This window comes from Primulina eburnea, unplaced genomic scaffold (genome assembly GCF_022965805.1).
Source record: "Primulina eburnea isolate SZY01 unplaced genomic scaffold, ASM2296580v1 ctg903_ERROPOS189874, whole genome shotgun sequence".
NCBI classification, from domain to species: domain Eukaryota; kingdom Viridiplantae; phylum Streptophyta; class Magnoliopsida; order Lamiales; family Gesneriaceae; genus Primulina; species Primulina eburnea.
Window position 1 is genome coordinate 56,400 of NW_027331664.1, and position 10,739 is coordinate 67,138.

The following is a 10,739-nucleotide window of genomic DNA, read 5'->3' on the forward strand; positions in this document are numbered from 1 at the left end:
ATTTGAGCCGTCTGTGGGAAATGCTGAGCAAAGACGTAGACATGTGAGGGCGAAGAGGAATAAGAACATGCTCTAGAGGGGATCAAGGAAGAGGTACGACGGATCTTATTCTGGATCAACTCGCCAGGTTGATTAATAGATCCGTGGAAGAGGCCCTCGGTCGAAATCACGTTCCACCACCACCACCACCACCACCACCTCCTCTTCCTCCTCCCCCTGATCATCTAGAAGAAATGTGTGGAAGAAATCATAGGTTGGGCAGACAAGTAGGAGGCCGACCTCCTCCGCTGGACAGGGAGAGCCCGCTCACACCAGAAATACTGAATATTCGGATCGTCCGATCAGGGTTCGGATCGTCCGAGCCAGGTGGCTGGACACGTAGAAGACATGCAGGGTTCGGATCGTCCGAAGTGTACCGGATCGGATCTTCCGAAGTGGATAGGATCGTCCGAACGTTGGCTATAAATAGAGGCGCGAGGCTTCACTTCTTCTCGCCAAGTCCGAGCGTTCCAGAGCATTTTAGTCGTTTCCGATTGGTTTCTAGTCTTTTCCCGAGGTTCAGGCACTAGCGGGGAGCTACTGGTTTTGTAGCGGAGCTGTGCTCTAGTTGGGAGTTAGCGACATCAGTGGGCTACGGACGCAGGCTTGATTCTAGGGCGGATTGTTAGGATCTGCTGGTTTGAGGTACGAAAGTACTATCCGAGATATCCTGGTCGAGTATACATTCTTATATGTGTTGCATGATTATTTGCTGCATTGATATATGTCATATGATGCATGCTATTATGTCACGCTTATTGCTGCATGTTACATTTCATCTTGAGCCGTATCTCTTTCGAGATAGCCTTTATTGTTGAGCTGTATCTCTTTCGAGATAAGCTATATCTTGTGGGGCCGCTCAGCACTGTCTTGTGGACGCATGGACACCGAGAGTACACAGTGGCCGACGGGTCCGGAGGGCTTCGGTGATCCGGGACATTTTAGGTCCACGTCTGATCTTGTAGTGGATGCAGTGACCCAGAGGAGTACCGCGCGGCACTATCCACTTGGCGCCTCTAGACTGAGCATATTGAGATCTTTTGTGACTCCTGTTTCTTGACTACCCTGGTATCATATCATAGCATGTGCATTTCATATAGGCTTGTATACTCATGCTTTTGTACTGGGCGTTCTTATCGCTCACGTCCTCGGTTTTGTTTATCTTGGACACCCCATTTCCGCGGGGTAGGCCTCAGGTTGGATGGCTCAGGAGGAGGATGAGGAGGACGTGGAGTAGCCGGTTGAGTTATTTCTTCAGTACCATTTGATTCGATATGGTTGTACCGCATATTTTATTTCTAAGTTGTTCTGGATATCATTTGGGTTGTATAACTATCGTTGGTTGACCATTTTCCGCAATTATCTCTGATTGTTTTTAATTAAGTTAATTGCATGCTTAGTTCTTGATTAGTAGGTGATTCTGGAACGGGTCACTACAGAAGACCTCCCACTCAACTTTCTTCAGCCGATCTTAAGGGACTATGATGGAGTACAGACCCTAAAGAACACTTAGAGTGGTTCAAAAATGCCACCCTGCTACACAGATACTCAGATGGGGTGAATCCAGTGTCTTGGCATATCCGCCAAAGACTAGGCATCTCCGCCCATGACTCAACACTTGCTTTGCTATAAATCAATAGACTAAGCATATCAATCTCATGAAATTGCAAACATCAATGCAAGAAAGTAATGTATGTAGTTTTTGGGAAACTCGAGTCCAATCTTACTCAAGTCGATCTCCCGGTTAACATTGATTTATACATTTCTTTCGTTGTGGTTCGGCTCTGATCTGTCTTCGAATCCTTCGATATATCAATATGGAAGGACATTCCCAATAGGCACAATATCAATATACAATATCAAATCAATACTGGATATAATCAGAACTTAATCAAATTCTGTTTCAACGGCATAACGACACAAATTCAATATACCCAGCAATACAATATCAGTCAGATATCAATTCCAACATCTCATAATCGATAACAATACAAATCTGATATCAATTTTCAATCAAATCCATTCTGAAAATCATAACAATTTCATACGGTATATGTTCATCAATCCGGTTTCGATTATACAATGTCTAACATGTCAAGAACATTATATATGAATCATATCTGATTCCTTCAATATCATAATTTCAAAACATCTCAAAACGTAGTAAAACTTACGTTCAGTCGAAGCTCTCGTCGATAGAAACACAGTACTGAAGTCGGATTGAAAATCTGACGGACGGATCTGCCGTAAACCTCAAATTTCTAAAATAAAAGGCGTAAGGATTTCTATCAATTTCACGAAGCCTTATTTTCTTTTTTCCTTCGTCCAAATATTGAATGAACGACTATATATATATATATATATATATATATATATATATATATATATATATATATATATATATATCAATGCATGGCTAAGGCTAGGTGGCTTATTCTTTGTGCAGCACGTCTCGCGCATATGCGCGACCTCTCTCGGCGCATATGCGCGAGACCTACTGGTCTCGGCATTTCCCTTCTCGGCAGCTCGCGCATATGCGCGCACCATCACCGCGCATATGCGCGAGTTTCTCTGGACTCAGCATCATGTCAATACACCTCCTCGCGCATATGTGCGCCCTGTCTCGTGCATATGCACGAGGTCCTCTGCCTGCCTCGCGCATATGCGCGAGGCGTACATTCCTCGCACATACATCATCACATGCAATCTCATTTCGTGTCTCGGTTGGCCCTTTCATAATCATATCAAATCATAAATCAATAATCGCAAATTATCAGCAAATAAATCTCGGGCATTACAAAATTCTTAACTGGTATATTCTCCTCCATTGTCAGTCCTCAAACACTTGATTTTCTTTTCAGAATCAAATTCAACATGCGCTTTAAAATCTTTGAAAACTTGGAAAACATCTGATTTCTTCTTGATTGGATACACCCAACATCTCCTAGAGAAATCATCAATGAACGAGACAAATTATCTCGCTACTCCTAGGGATACAACCGGTCTTTGCCAAACATCCTAATGAATCAGCTCCAATATCCTTTTGCCCCTGGCAGTAGAAGTGCCAAACTTTAATCTGTGTTGTTTACTGGTAACACAGTGCTCACAAAAAGGTAGTGACACTTTCGTAAGTCCCGGCAGCAGCATCCGTTCTGAGAGAATTTTCAACCCTCGTTCTGACATATGCCCGAGCTTTCTATGCCATAACTATAGCGCCCTTACCCGAGCCACTACTAAACAGACTAATAAACATGCAACATTAAACTTAATACCAACAGTTAAACAGCGGAAACCAAATACTTAATCATCTTACAACTCAAATGAAAACAAAACAATAACAGCAGTCTTAAATATTAATACAACCATAACAAATACAAAACATAACCCTGAACGAGAAAACGATAAACCACAGAAAACCTCCACTAGATCACCACCGAAAACCCAACTGCTCTAGCCACTGCCCTGGTCGTCCGAACCGTCCAACCTAAGACCTGCCCCGTGGAATGGGGTGCCCAAGATGAAAACAAGGACGTGAGCGACAATCGCCCAATACGAGAATGTACGAGTATACAAACTAATATGATGCATGCGAAATGCAATATGCTCGGATATCAAGGATCAAGTCAAGAATCTCATGCTCAGTCTAGAGGCGCATGAGTGTGTAGTCTCTGATCTGCCCTAGGCATGTTTTGGCTCCCACACTCATCATCAAGACGTGGACTTGCAATGTCCAGGTCATCAGAGCCCGCGGGTCCCATCGGACACTGTAGCTCTCGATGCCCCATCGTCCACAAAACAGAATAAGGTTGAGCGGCCCCAACAAATGAGGTATATCTCAAAAGATATCAGGCTCAACATGATATGTCATGCATAATATGCCAAAGCAGTAAAACATGTATCATGCAACAGATAAATATGCAGCATATAAGTGTGTATACTACGCTTGGATATCTCAGTCAGTACATCACGTACCTCACTAAAACAATCTGACAGAAAGCTCTGAACCTAGACAATACCAACATAATGAAATCACTAACAAACCAGATCAAACATGCTACAAGTTCTCCCTAATGATCCTTAAATCACTATCTAAGGATTTAGGATTATACCTGCGTCCGTCGTCAGCCCGCTGATGATGTCTCGATCTCAGTTCACCGACCCCTTCTCGAGTCGATACTAGCTCCGAAACTTCCCGACACCAAAGTGCCCTAGAAACTGACTAGAAACTATGGTACAACTAGAACTCTCTCTGAAGAATGCGGTGAAGGAAACAAAAGAATCGGCTTCCATTTATAGGCTGCATCCGCACTATTTCAGAAAATCCGAACCAATCTTATCTGCCACATGTCAGAATCTCATTGGTCTAGTTGGATTTCTCGAGATAATGTAATCCGAAGTAGGTCGGGTTATCCATTTAAAATTCGGTGGATACCAACAGCTTAATCCCGGATTATCAATTACTTCATAATACTTAATTAACAACTCATTAATTATGTCTTAATTAATACTTCATTCAAAATAAGAATTCGGGTCATTACAATAACACTGTTAATTCTTCTCCTGAACCAATTGATGCAACAGCTAGTTCTGCCTCTTTGTATGTTTCTCCCAAAAATAAATACAGATATGCAGCAACTTTTTCCGCCTTCATAACCACAAGCGCGTCCTTCACAATTTTCATGATCTCGTTCTCGACACGAGTTTTGCACCCGATGTCATCCAATTGCCCCAAGGACAAAAGATTTTTCGTCAGTCCTTTCACATGTCGTACCTCCTGTATGGTGCGAATGGTGTCATCGAACATTTTTATTTTGATAGTACCGGCCCCAGCGATTTCAAAGGCATCATCATTTCCCATGAATACAGATCCTCCTGAGACTGGTTCATAATGATCAAACCATTCTCTCCGAGACGTCATGTGCCACGTCGCTGCTGAATCCATAATCCATGTGTCACAAAATTTGTGCCTGCCTTCTGCAACAGTTGCTGCTTCGCTGAATAATATTTCACTACCACCTGAAGTACTGACCACATTTCTTTGAGAACTTTCTCGATAATAGTACACTCTTTCTTGAAGTGCCATTTACCGCCACATTTAAAGCAGTAAATATTTTTCTTCTTACTTCTCGACTTTGATCTACCTCGTCTTTGACTCCCACTGGAATCATGGTCCATAAATCTTCCTCTTATCATCGGCAAAGCCTCTGCCTGCTTCGAAGTTACCAACCTATCTTCCTTATTCTTGCGCCGGCTTTCTTCTCCGAGAACCAGTTAAAACATCGTCGAATCTTAGAAAGCCCATAAGAATATTGTTGATTATGTTGATGAAAAGTTGATCATATGAATCTGGTAGACTTTGAAGTAGAGGCTCTGCACGTTCATTTTCCCTTATTTTATGCCCCATGGAAGTGAGTTGGGCAAATAGCGTATTTAGTGTGTTGATATGGTCGGTCATCGATGAAGATTCCGCCATCCGAAGAGTATAAAGCATTCTCTTTAGAAAAATCATGTTGTGTAGCGACTTGACCTCGTACATCTTTGTCAAAGTTTCCCAGATAACTTTGGTTGTTTTTATCTCAGAGATACTTGACAATACTTCGTCCGCTATAGCCAAGTGTAAATTGGCAACAACATAATCATTCATCTCATTCCACTTTCTATCATTTGTAATTTCCACCGGTCTATCTCCAATAGCTGCCAAGCAATTCTACTTTCTTAAAATTGTTTGTATCTTTATTTTCCACAGCATAAAATTGCTTCCGTTGAATTTTACTATCTTGTACCTGCCCGCCATTATGTCTACAACGATTTGGTAGACTGGACAAAATAATCTCGTCTTAAATAAAAAATCTCAAAAAATCTTTTCTGATGTGGAAGATCAGTCTAGGCTGCAACCACAAAATATACTCAGAATTTTAAGAAATTTTAAACCAAGGCTCTGATACCACTTGTTGGTCTCACGTGTGGAATTTGAGATGATAAAACCCGAAAATAAAGAATAAACTGGACACTGAGATTTGCGTGGAAAACCCCTAAAAATTATTAGGGTAAAAACCAGGGGCAAGATGAAAAGAATTTTATCTATAATATTTTGTGGTGTACAACTCACTCACTGTGTTTCCAAAAAGAATACAAACTCTTTTAATACAGGAGAACAAACACCTCACAAATATTATAGAACTAATAGGATGAGAGAAAACTCGAAGAAATGATAATTTCAAAATGAAGGGAGAGCTCTATTTATAGAGCTTTCTGTCAGTGTGAAAACGCGTATAAAACGCGTTCCGTCTGAACACATCCTACCGCGTATAAAACGCGTTCTTTTTGTCAACAATTTCAAATTAATGCACCACATTAAATGCATTTCCTGTTTGTATACACTACATGCGTACTTTCTCCTTGTATATATGCACTAGAATTTTGACATAATACACGTGTTATTCACTGGTTTCTGAAAGAAGTGATAACAAGTCAACTTAACATGATTTTAGCAACATACAGAAAAATAAAGCATATCGAACAGACCGAAGCCCTCCATTGTAATGTAAGAGACGTATTTCACATAACAACTATTCCTTTCTGGGGAAGGGGGAGAGGGTGGTTTGGAAAACAAATAGAAAACACAAGTACATACACACTATATGTCTCTGTCTCGCTTGCATTCCAGAGGAGTAATGGGGTATCTGGTCCGATCGTTACAGTAGTTATAAATTGTGTACTTATTATGAACCCAACGAAGGCGCCGCCATTGGTAGGAATCGAGGTCTTGGAATTCCTTTTGATCCCACCAACGCTTGCCCTGCGTGTCACAAAATTTGGCTTGCACAGAGGCCTCACAACCATCGATGTGGAAGCCCTTGTATGAGGCAACAAATGGTGCCTTGGACCAGTCAGTTTTCTCGAGTCCTCCCCTTGTCGCCCAGTCATCTGCGTTCCACAAGCTTGAGTATAATTTCATGGGCTGATCGAATGGAAACTTCACTCCCAAATCTCTGCTGTTCTTGAACACCCTGATTGGAACGTCGTCTACTAGGAATCTGCTTTGGAAAATCTTTTCAATAAATATGACATATAATAATAATTTATAAAAATAAAAATTTATTTTTAAATCTCATAAGCCTATCATATATTAAACTACTACTCCATACGAAATTTCGCGTGAATAAATAATTTATTTTTTAATTTTTAAATTGAAAAAAAATTATATTAATTTATATTCCTTTAAAAGTTTAAAAATAATGAGTTTATTTAACCAATAATAATATGGTACTTGGGTAATGATTTATCTATCAATCTAACATCATTAACTATCATATACAATTAATGTGAATTCAACATACGACGGCTGGGTGTTGGAGACTCACATTTGTCACTAGGTAAAAGATCATTGATTCATAATGAGGTATTTTATAAATTGTAGAATTAAAAAACAAAAATATTAATTTAATCAGTAATGAATTATTACACATATAATTATGGCACAAAATCCTAACTGCAATTAAATAAAATATATAAACGATACAAAATGTGAATGTAATTTATATTTTCAATAATGAATTTCATGTCTTGCCATTAATATCAATAGAAAATTGATATAATAATATATGCATTATATATTTATTATTAAACATTAATGCATTACATTAAATTTAACAAATAACTCTGTATGTATGTGTTGTGTGTGTGTGTGTGTGTGTGTGTGTAGATTGTGGTGTGGCTCAGTGTTTAAAAATAAGTACGAGTCTGTATTTTTTTAGTTTTTAATCATTTTCCTTTACTTGTAAAATTCAAAATCAAAATTGTGTTTGCAATCGAAATATATAAAATAGATTTCTTACACAATCTGGTAGAGATTCCATAAGATAGAGTAGGCGTGGTAATTTTGTGTAGGATCAAACCAAAGAAATATTCTTTGTTCTCTGTCTCCCTTACCCCCTGTGTAGACATTGGTCTGTAATATATATGGTTGACCAGTTCTGTTCCCCAAGAACTCAAAGTCTATTTCATCATGCTCGGAACTTTGAGAAGATAGCTGCCCAGTACAATTAAGAAGTAACAAAACATTAATTGGCAGATACGAGAAAAATGATAATCCTGCTACAATGGGTATAAAATGGCGGCCTGAAAATGGTTTCAACTAAATCTTGAACGGTTGATCGTTACTTACGTAAAAGGCAGTGACTGTGCCAGCAGAATCCCCAGGTACCATCTTAATGTGCATACTGAAGTGCCCAAAAAGGTAAGAACCCTTTGACTGGAATCCAGTGCCTGCACCAAAAAACTCGGATAAGATCATTTCTAATGAAAATATATTGCTGGCCATCGTCAGGTTAATGAACATACCGGTGTACTTGTCAAGATGGAGCTGAATCTGCGAACCACCATTAAAGTACTTGATGTGATCTAAAGCCCATGTGGGAATGTAGTTCCTGCCAAAGGGCACATCAACTGGTTTTCTCGGTGAAGCCCCGAATGCCACTGATATTAACATAAACAAACCATATGACATGCAACACAAGTACTGATGGGAAGCCATCGATGGAGAAAAATAGGAGAGAGAAACGTGACCGATTTAATTTAAACCAAGGCAACCAATATGGCAAAATGAAGAAGACGCAGATACTTGTAGAGGCTGAATCTGTCTAGCCACTTATGTATATAGACGGGGCACGATGTGCAATTTTTTGCTTCTCTCTTCGTAAATACAAGAGTGAAATTAAAAATGCACACTATCAATTAATGGCCTATGCAACAAAAGTTATGCCCCCAACCACCACGTTCTTCCTGCGGCCCCACCATCATTGACTGCAAAAGTTTTTTTTTTTTTTTTATCACGAGGAAAAGAAAAATGGGTCTTGTGCTGTCATGACAAATTCTTGCACAAATCACGTTACAACCTATACTAACAAATCGGGTAGTTGGTTTTCCAATTACTCTAAGCTGCCACCGCCGAAGGAAAGAAGAGAGTTTTCCTCTTATACATACATATAAAATATGGGGTGCACGATGCGGATACTGAGAATATTGATAAATAAGTGGCGTCGCATGGCATGTGCGTGCTGCAAATCTGAATCTCTAGCACATGGCCTGCTTGCTTCACCGTTTTCATTTATTTTCTTTATCTAGTTCAGCATTCATTCACGCAATTCGACGTAAATTGGCTGCTCTTTTCTACACAAACAAACACTAATCACGTGTAACTAAATATCTTATCCATCTATCCATGTTCTTCTTTTAACCAAGTCATTTTCTAAATATTAATCTATAAACTGTTTATTTGATCCGACAAGCCATTTAAATAAATAAAGTTATGTGGCGCAGCACATTTCAAAATATTCAACCTAGTCAAAACCAGATTGGGTTGTTACTTTAAACTTCAGTTTAAAACTTTCACTACCATTACTTGTTAGGTATGGAGGGTGGGAGGAGGTAAGTTGAAAGTTTGTACCAAAAATTGACAATTGAGTATTGAGTGTTTTATTGTTAAGTTAGAGAAATTTTTTTCCCAATAATACTCGGGGTCGGGATTGTGAGAGTTTGAATATTTTGTTGTAAACACATGTAATATTTCTTCATGTTAAAAAGATTTGTAGTAGCTCCATGAACGTAGTCTATATTAGATGAATAATGTAAATCTTTGTGTTCTTGTTGATTGTTTCATTCCGAAATTTTTTTTGGTATGCCGTATCCCCTACATTACTTACAATGGCTCTAGTTTCAATAACATCTCCAAAATAATGTTTTCATAAAGCAATGGAACACAACCTTAATTTCTGCAAACTTGAATCCTGGCCAAGTATATCAAGTTGCTACAAGTCTTTATCTTATCATCAAACATGAATTTGGTTCGGGTTGCTCAAATGAGATCTTATGTTAAACTCAAGTATCCTAATCTCTTCATGAATATATGAAGTTATGATCAATTTCATTTTAAAATAATATTAAATTACAATTTTTCATATCTAATTTTTAAGTATGTATATATATATATATATATATATATATATATATGTGTGTGTGTGTGTGTGTGTGTGTGTGTGTGTGTGTTTAACTATATTCAGTAAAGTGTATTCAATCTAGAGTTTTGATGATTTTTTTAAATAGTAGTGTTGTGTCCAAAAAATATTTCTTGAAGCCTATGAGCAGTAGCCCAAAAAAAGAAAGCCCAGGAGAATAGCGGTTGGCCCAGGGAAAAACAAGATGCACCATTACACGAAATGGAAATTGTGGGGAGATCGTGGAATGTAGCTGAAACTCCCCCGTGGAGGATAACAAAAGCAGAAGGAATAATCAGAAAGGCCCCCGACAAAATCAACAAACAAATCTACAGCAAAAACTCTGCAGAATTCTATCATTAATTGTTCACTTATTTCTCATTTTCGAAGCAATATATTTTCTTATTTCTTCAACTTTATTGTAGAATGTTGATCAAAATTCATAACAGCATATTTAAGTTTGATGTTGTCTATGGATTCTGTCTGTAATTCCTTTATTTTCCTCAGTTTATATGTTTAGCTTTGAAGCCGTATCGAAGGAACTATAACTAACGGTCGAATCGAGACTCGCAACGTTTGACAAAGAAGTCGGATCATTCACATTTGGCACGAATACGTGCCTGGCACGCCCCACAATTTTCGTGAGAAACAAATTGGCACGCCCAGTGGGACCCAATGCCTCCAAAGCGTACTGAGATACATGAA

General features: G+C 38.8%; 1 protein-coding gene across 1 annotated transcript; it reads right to left on the reverse strand.

The window, feature by feature from the left end:
- Positions 1 to 6,496: 6,496 nt before the first annotated feature.
- Positions 6,497 to 8,804, reverse strand: LOC140822556 (xyloglucan endotransglucosylase protein 2). Its single transcript, XM_073183325.1, has 4 exons — positions 8,383 to 8,804; positions 8,207 to 8,307; positions 7,878 to 8,071; positions 6,497 to 7,076 (listed from the first exon to the last, which is right to left on the reverse strand). Exons 1-4 carry the CDS (start codon positions 8,573 to 8,575, stop codon positions 6,677 to 6,679), a joined length of 888 nt encoding a protein of 295 aa, XP_073039426.1. The 5' UTR covers positions 8,576 to 8,804; the 3' UTR covers positions 6,497 to 6,676.
- Between the last annotated feature and the right edge of the window lie 1,935 nt (positions 8,805 to 10,739).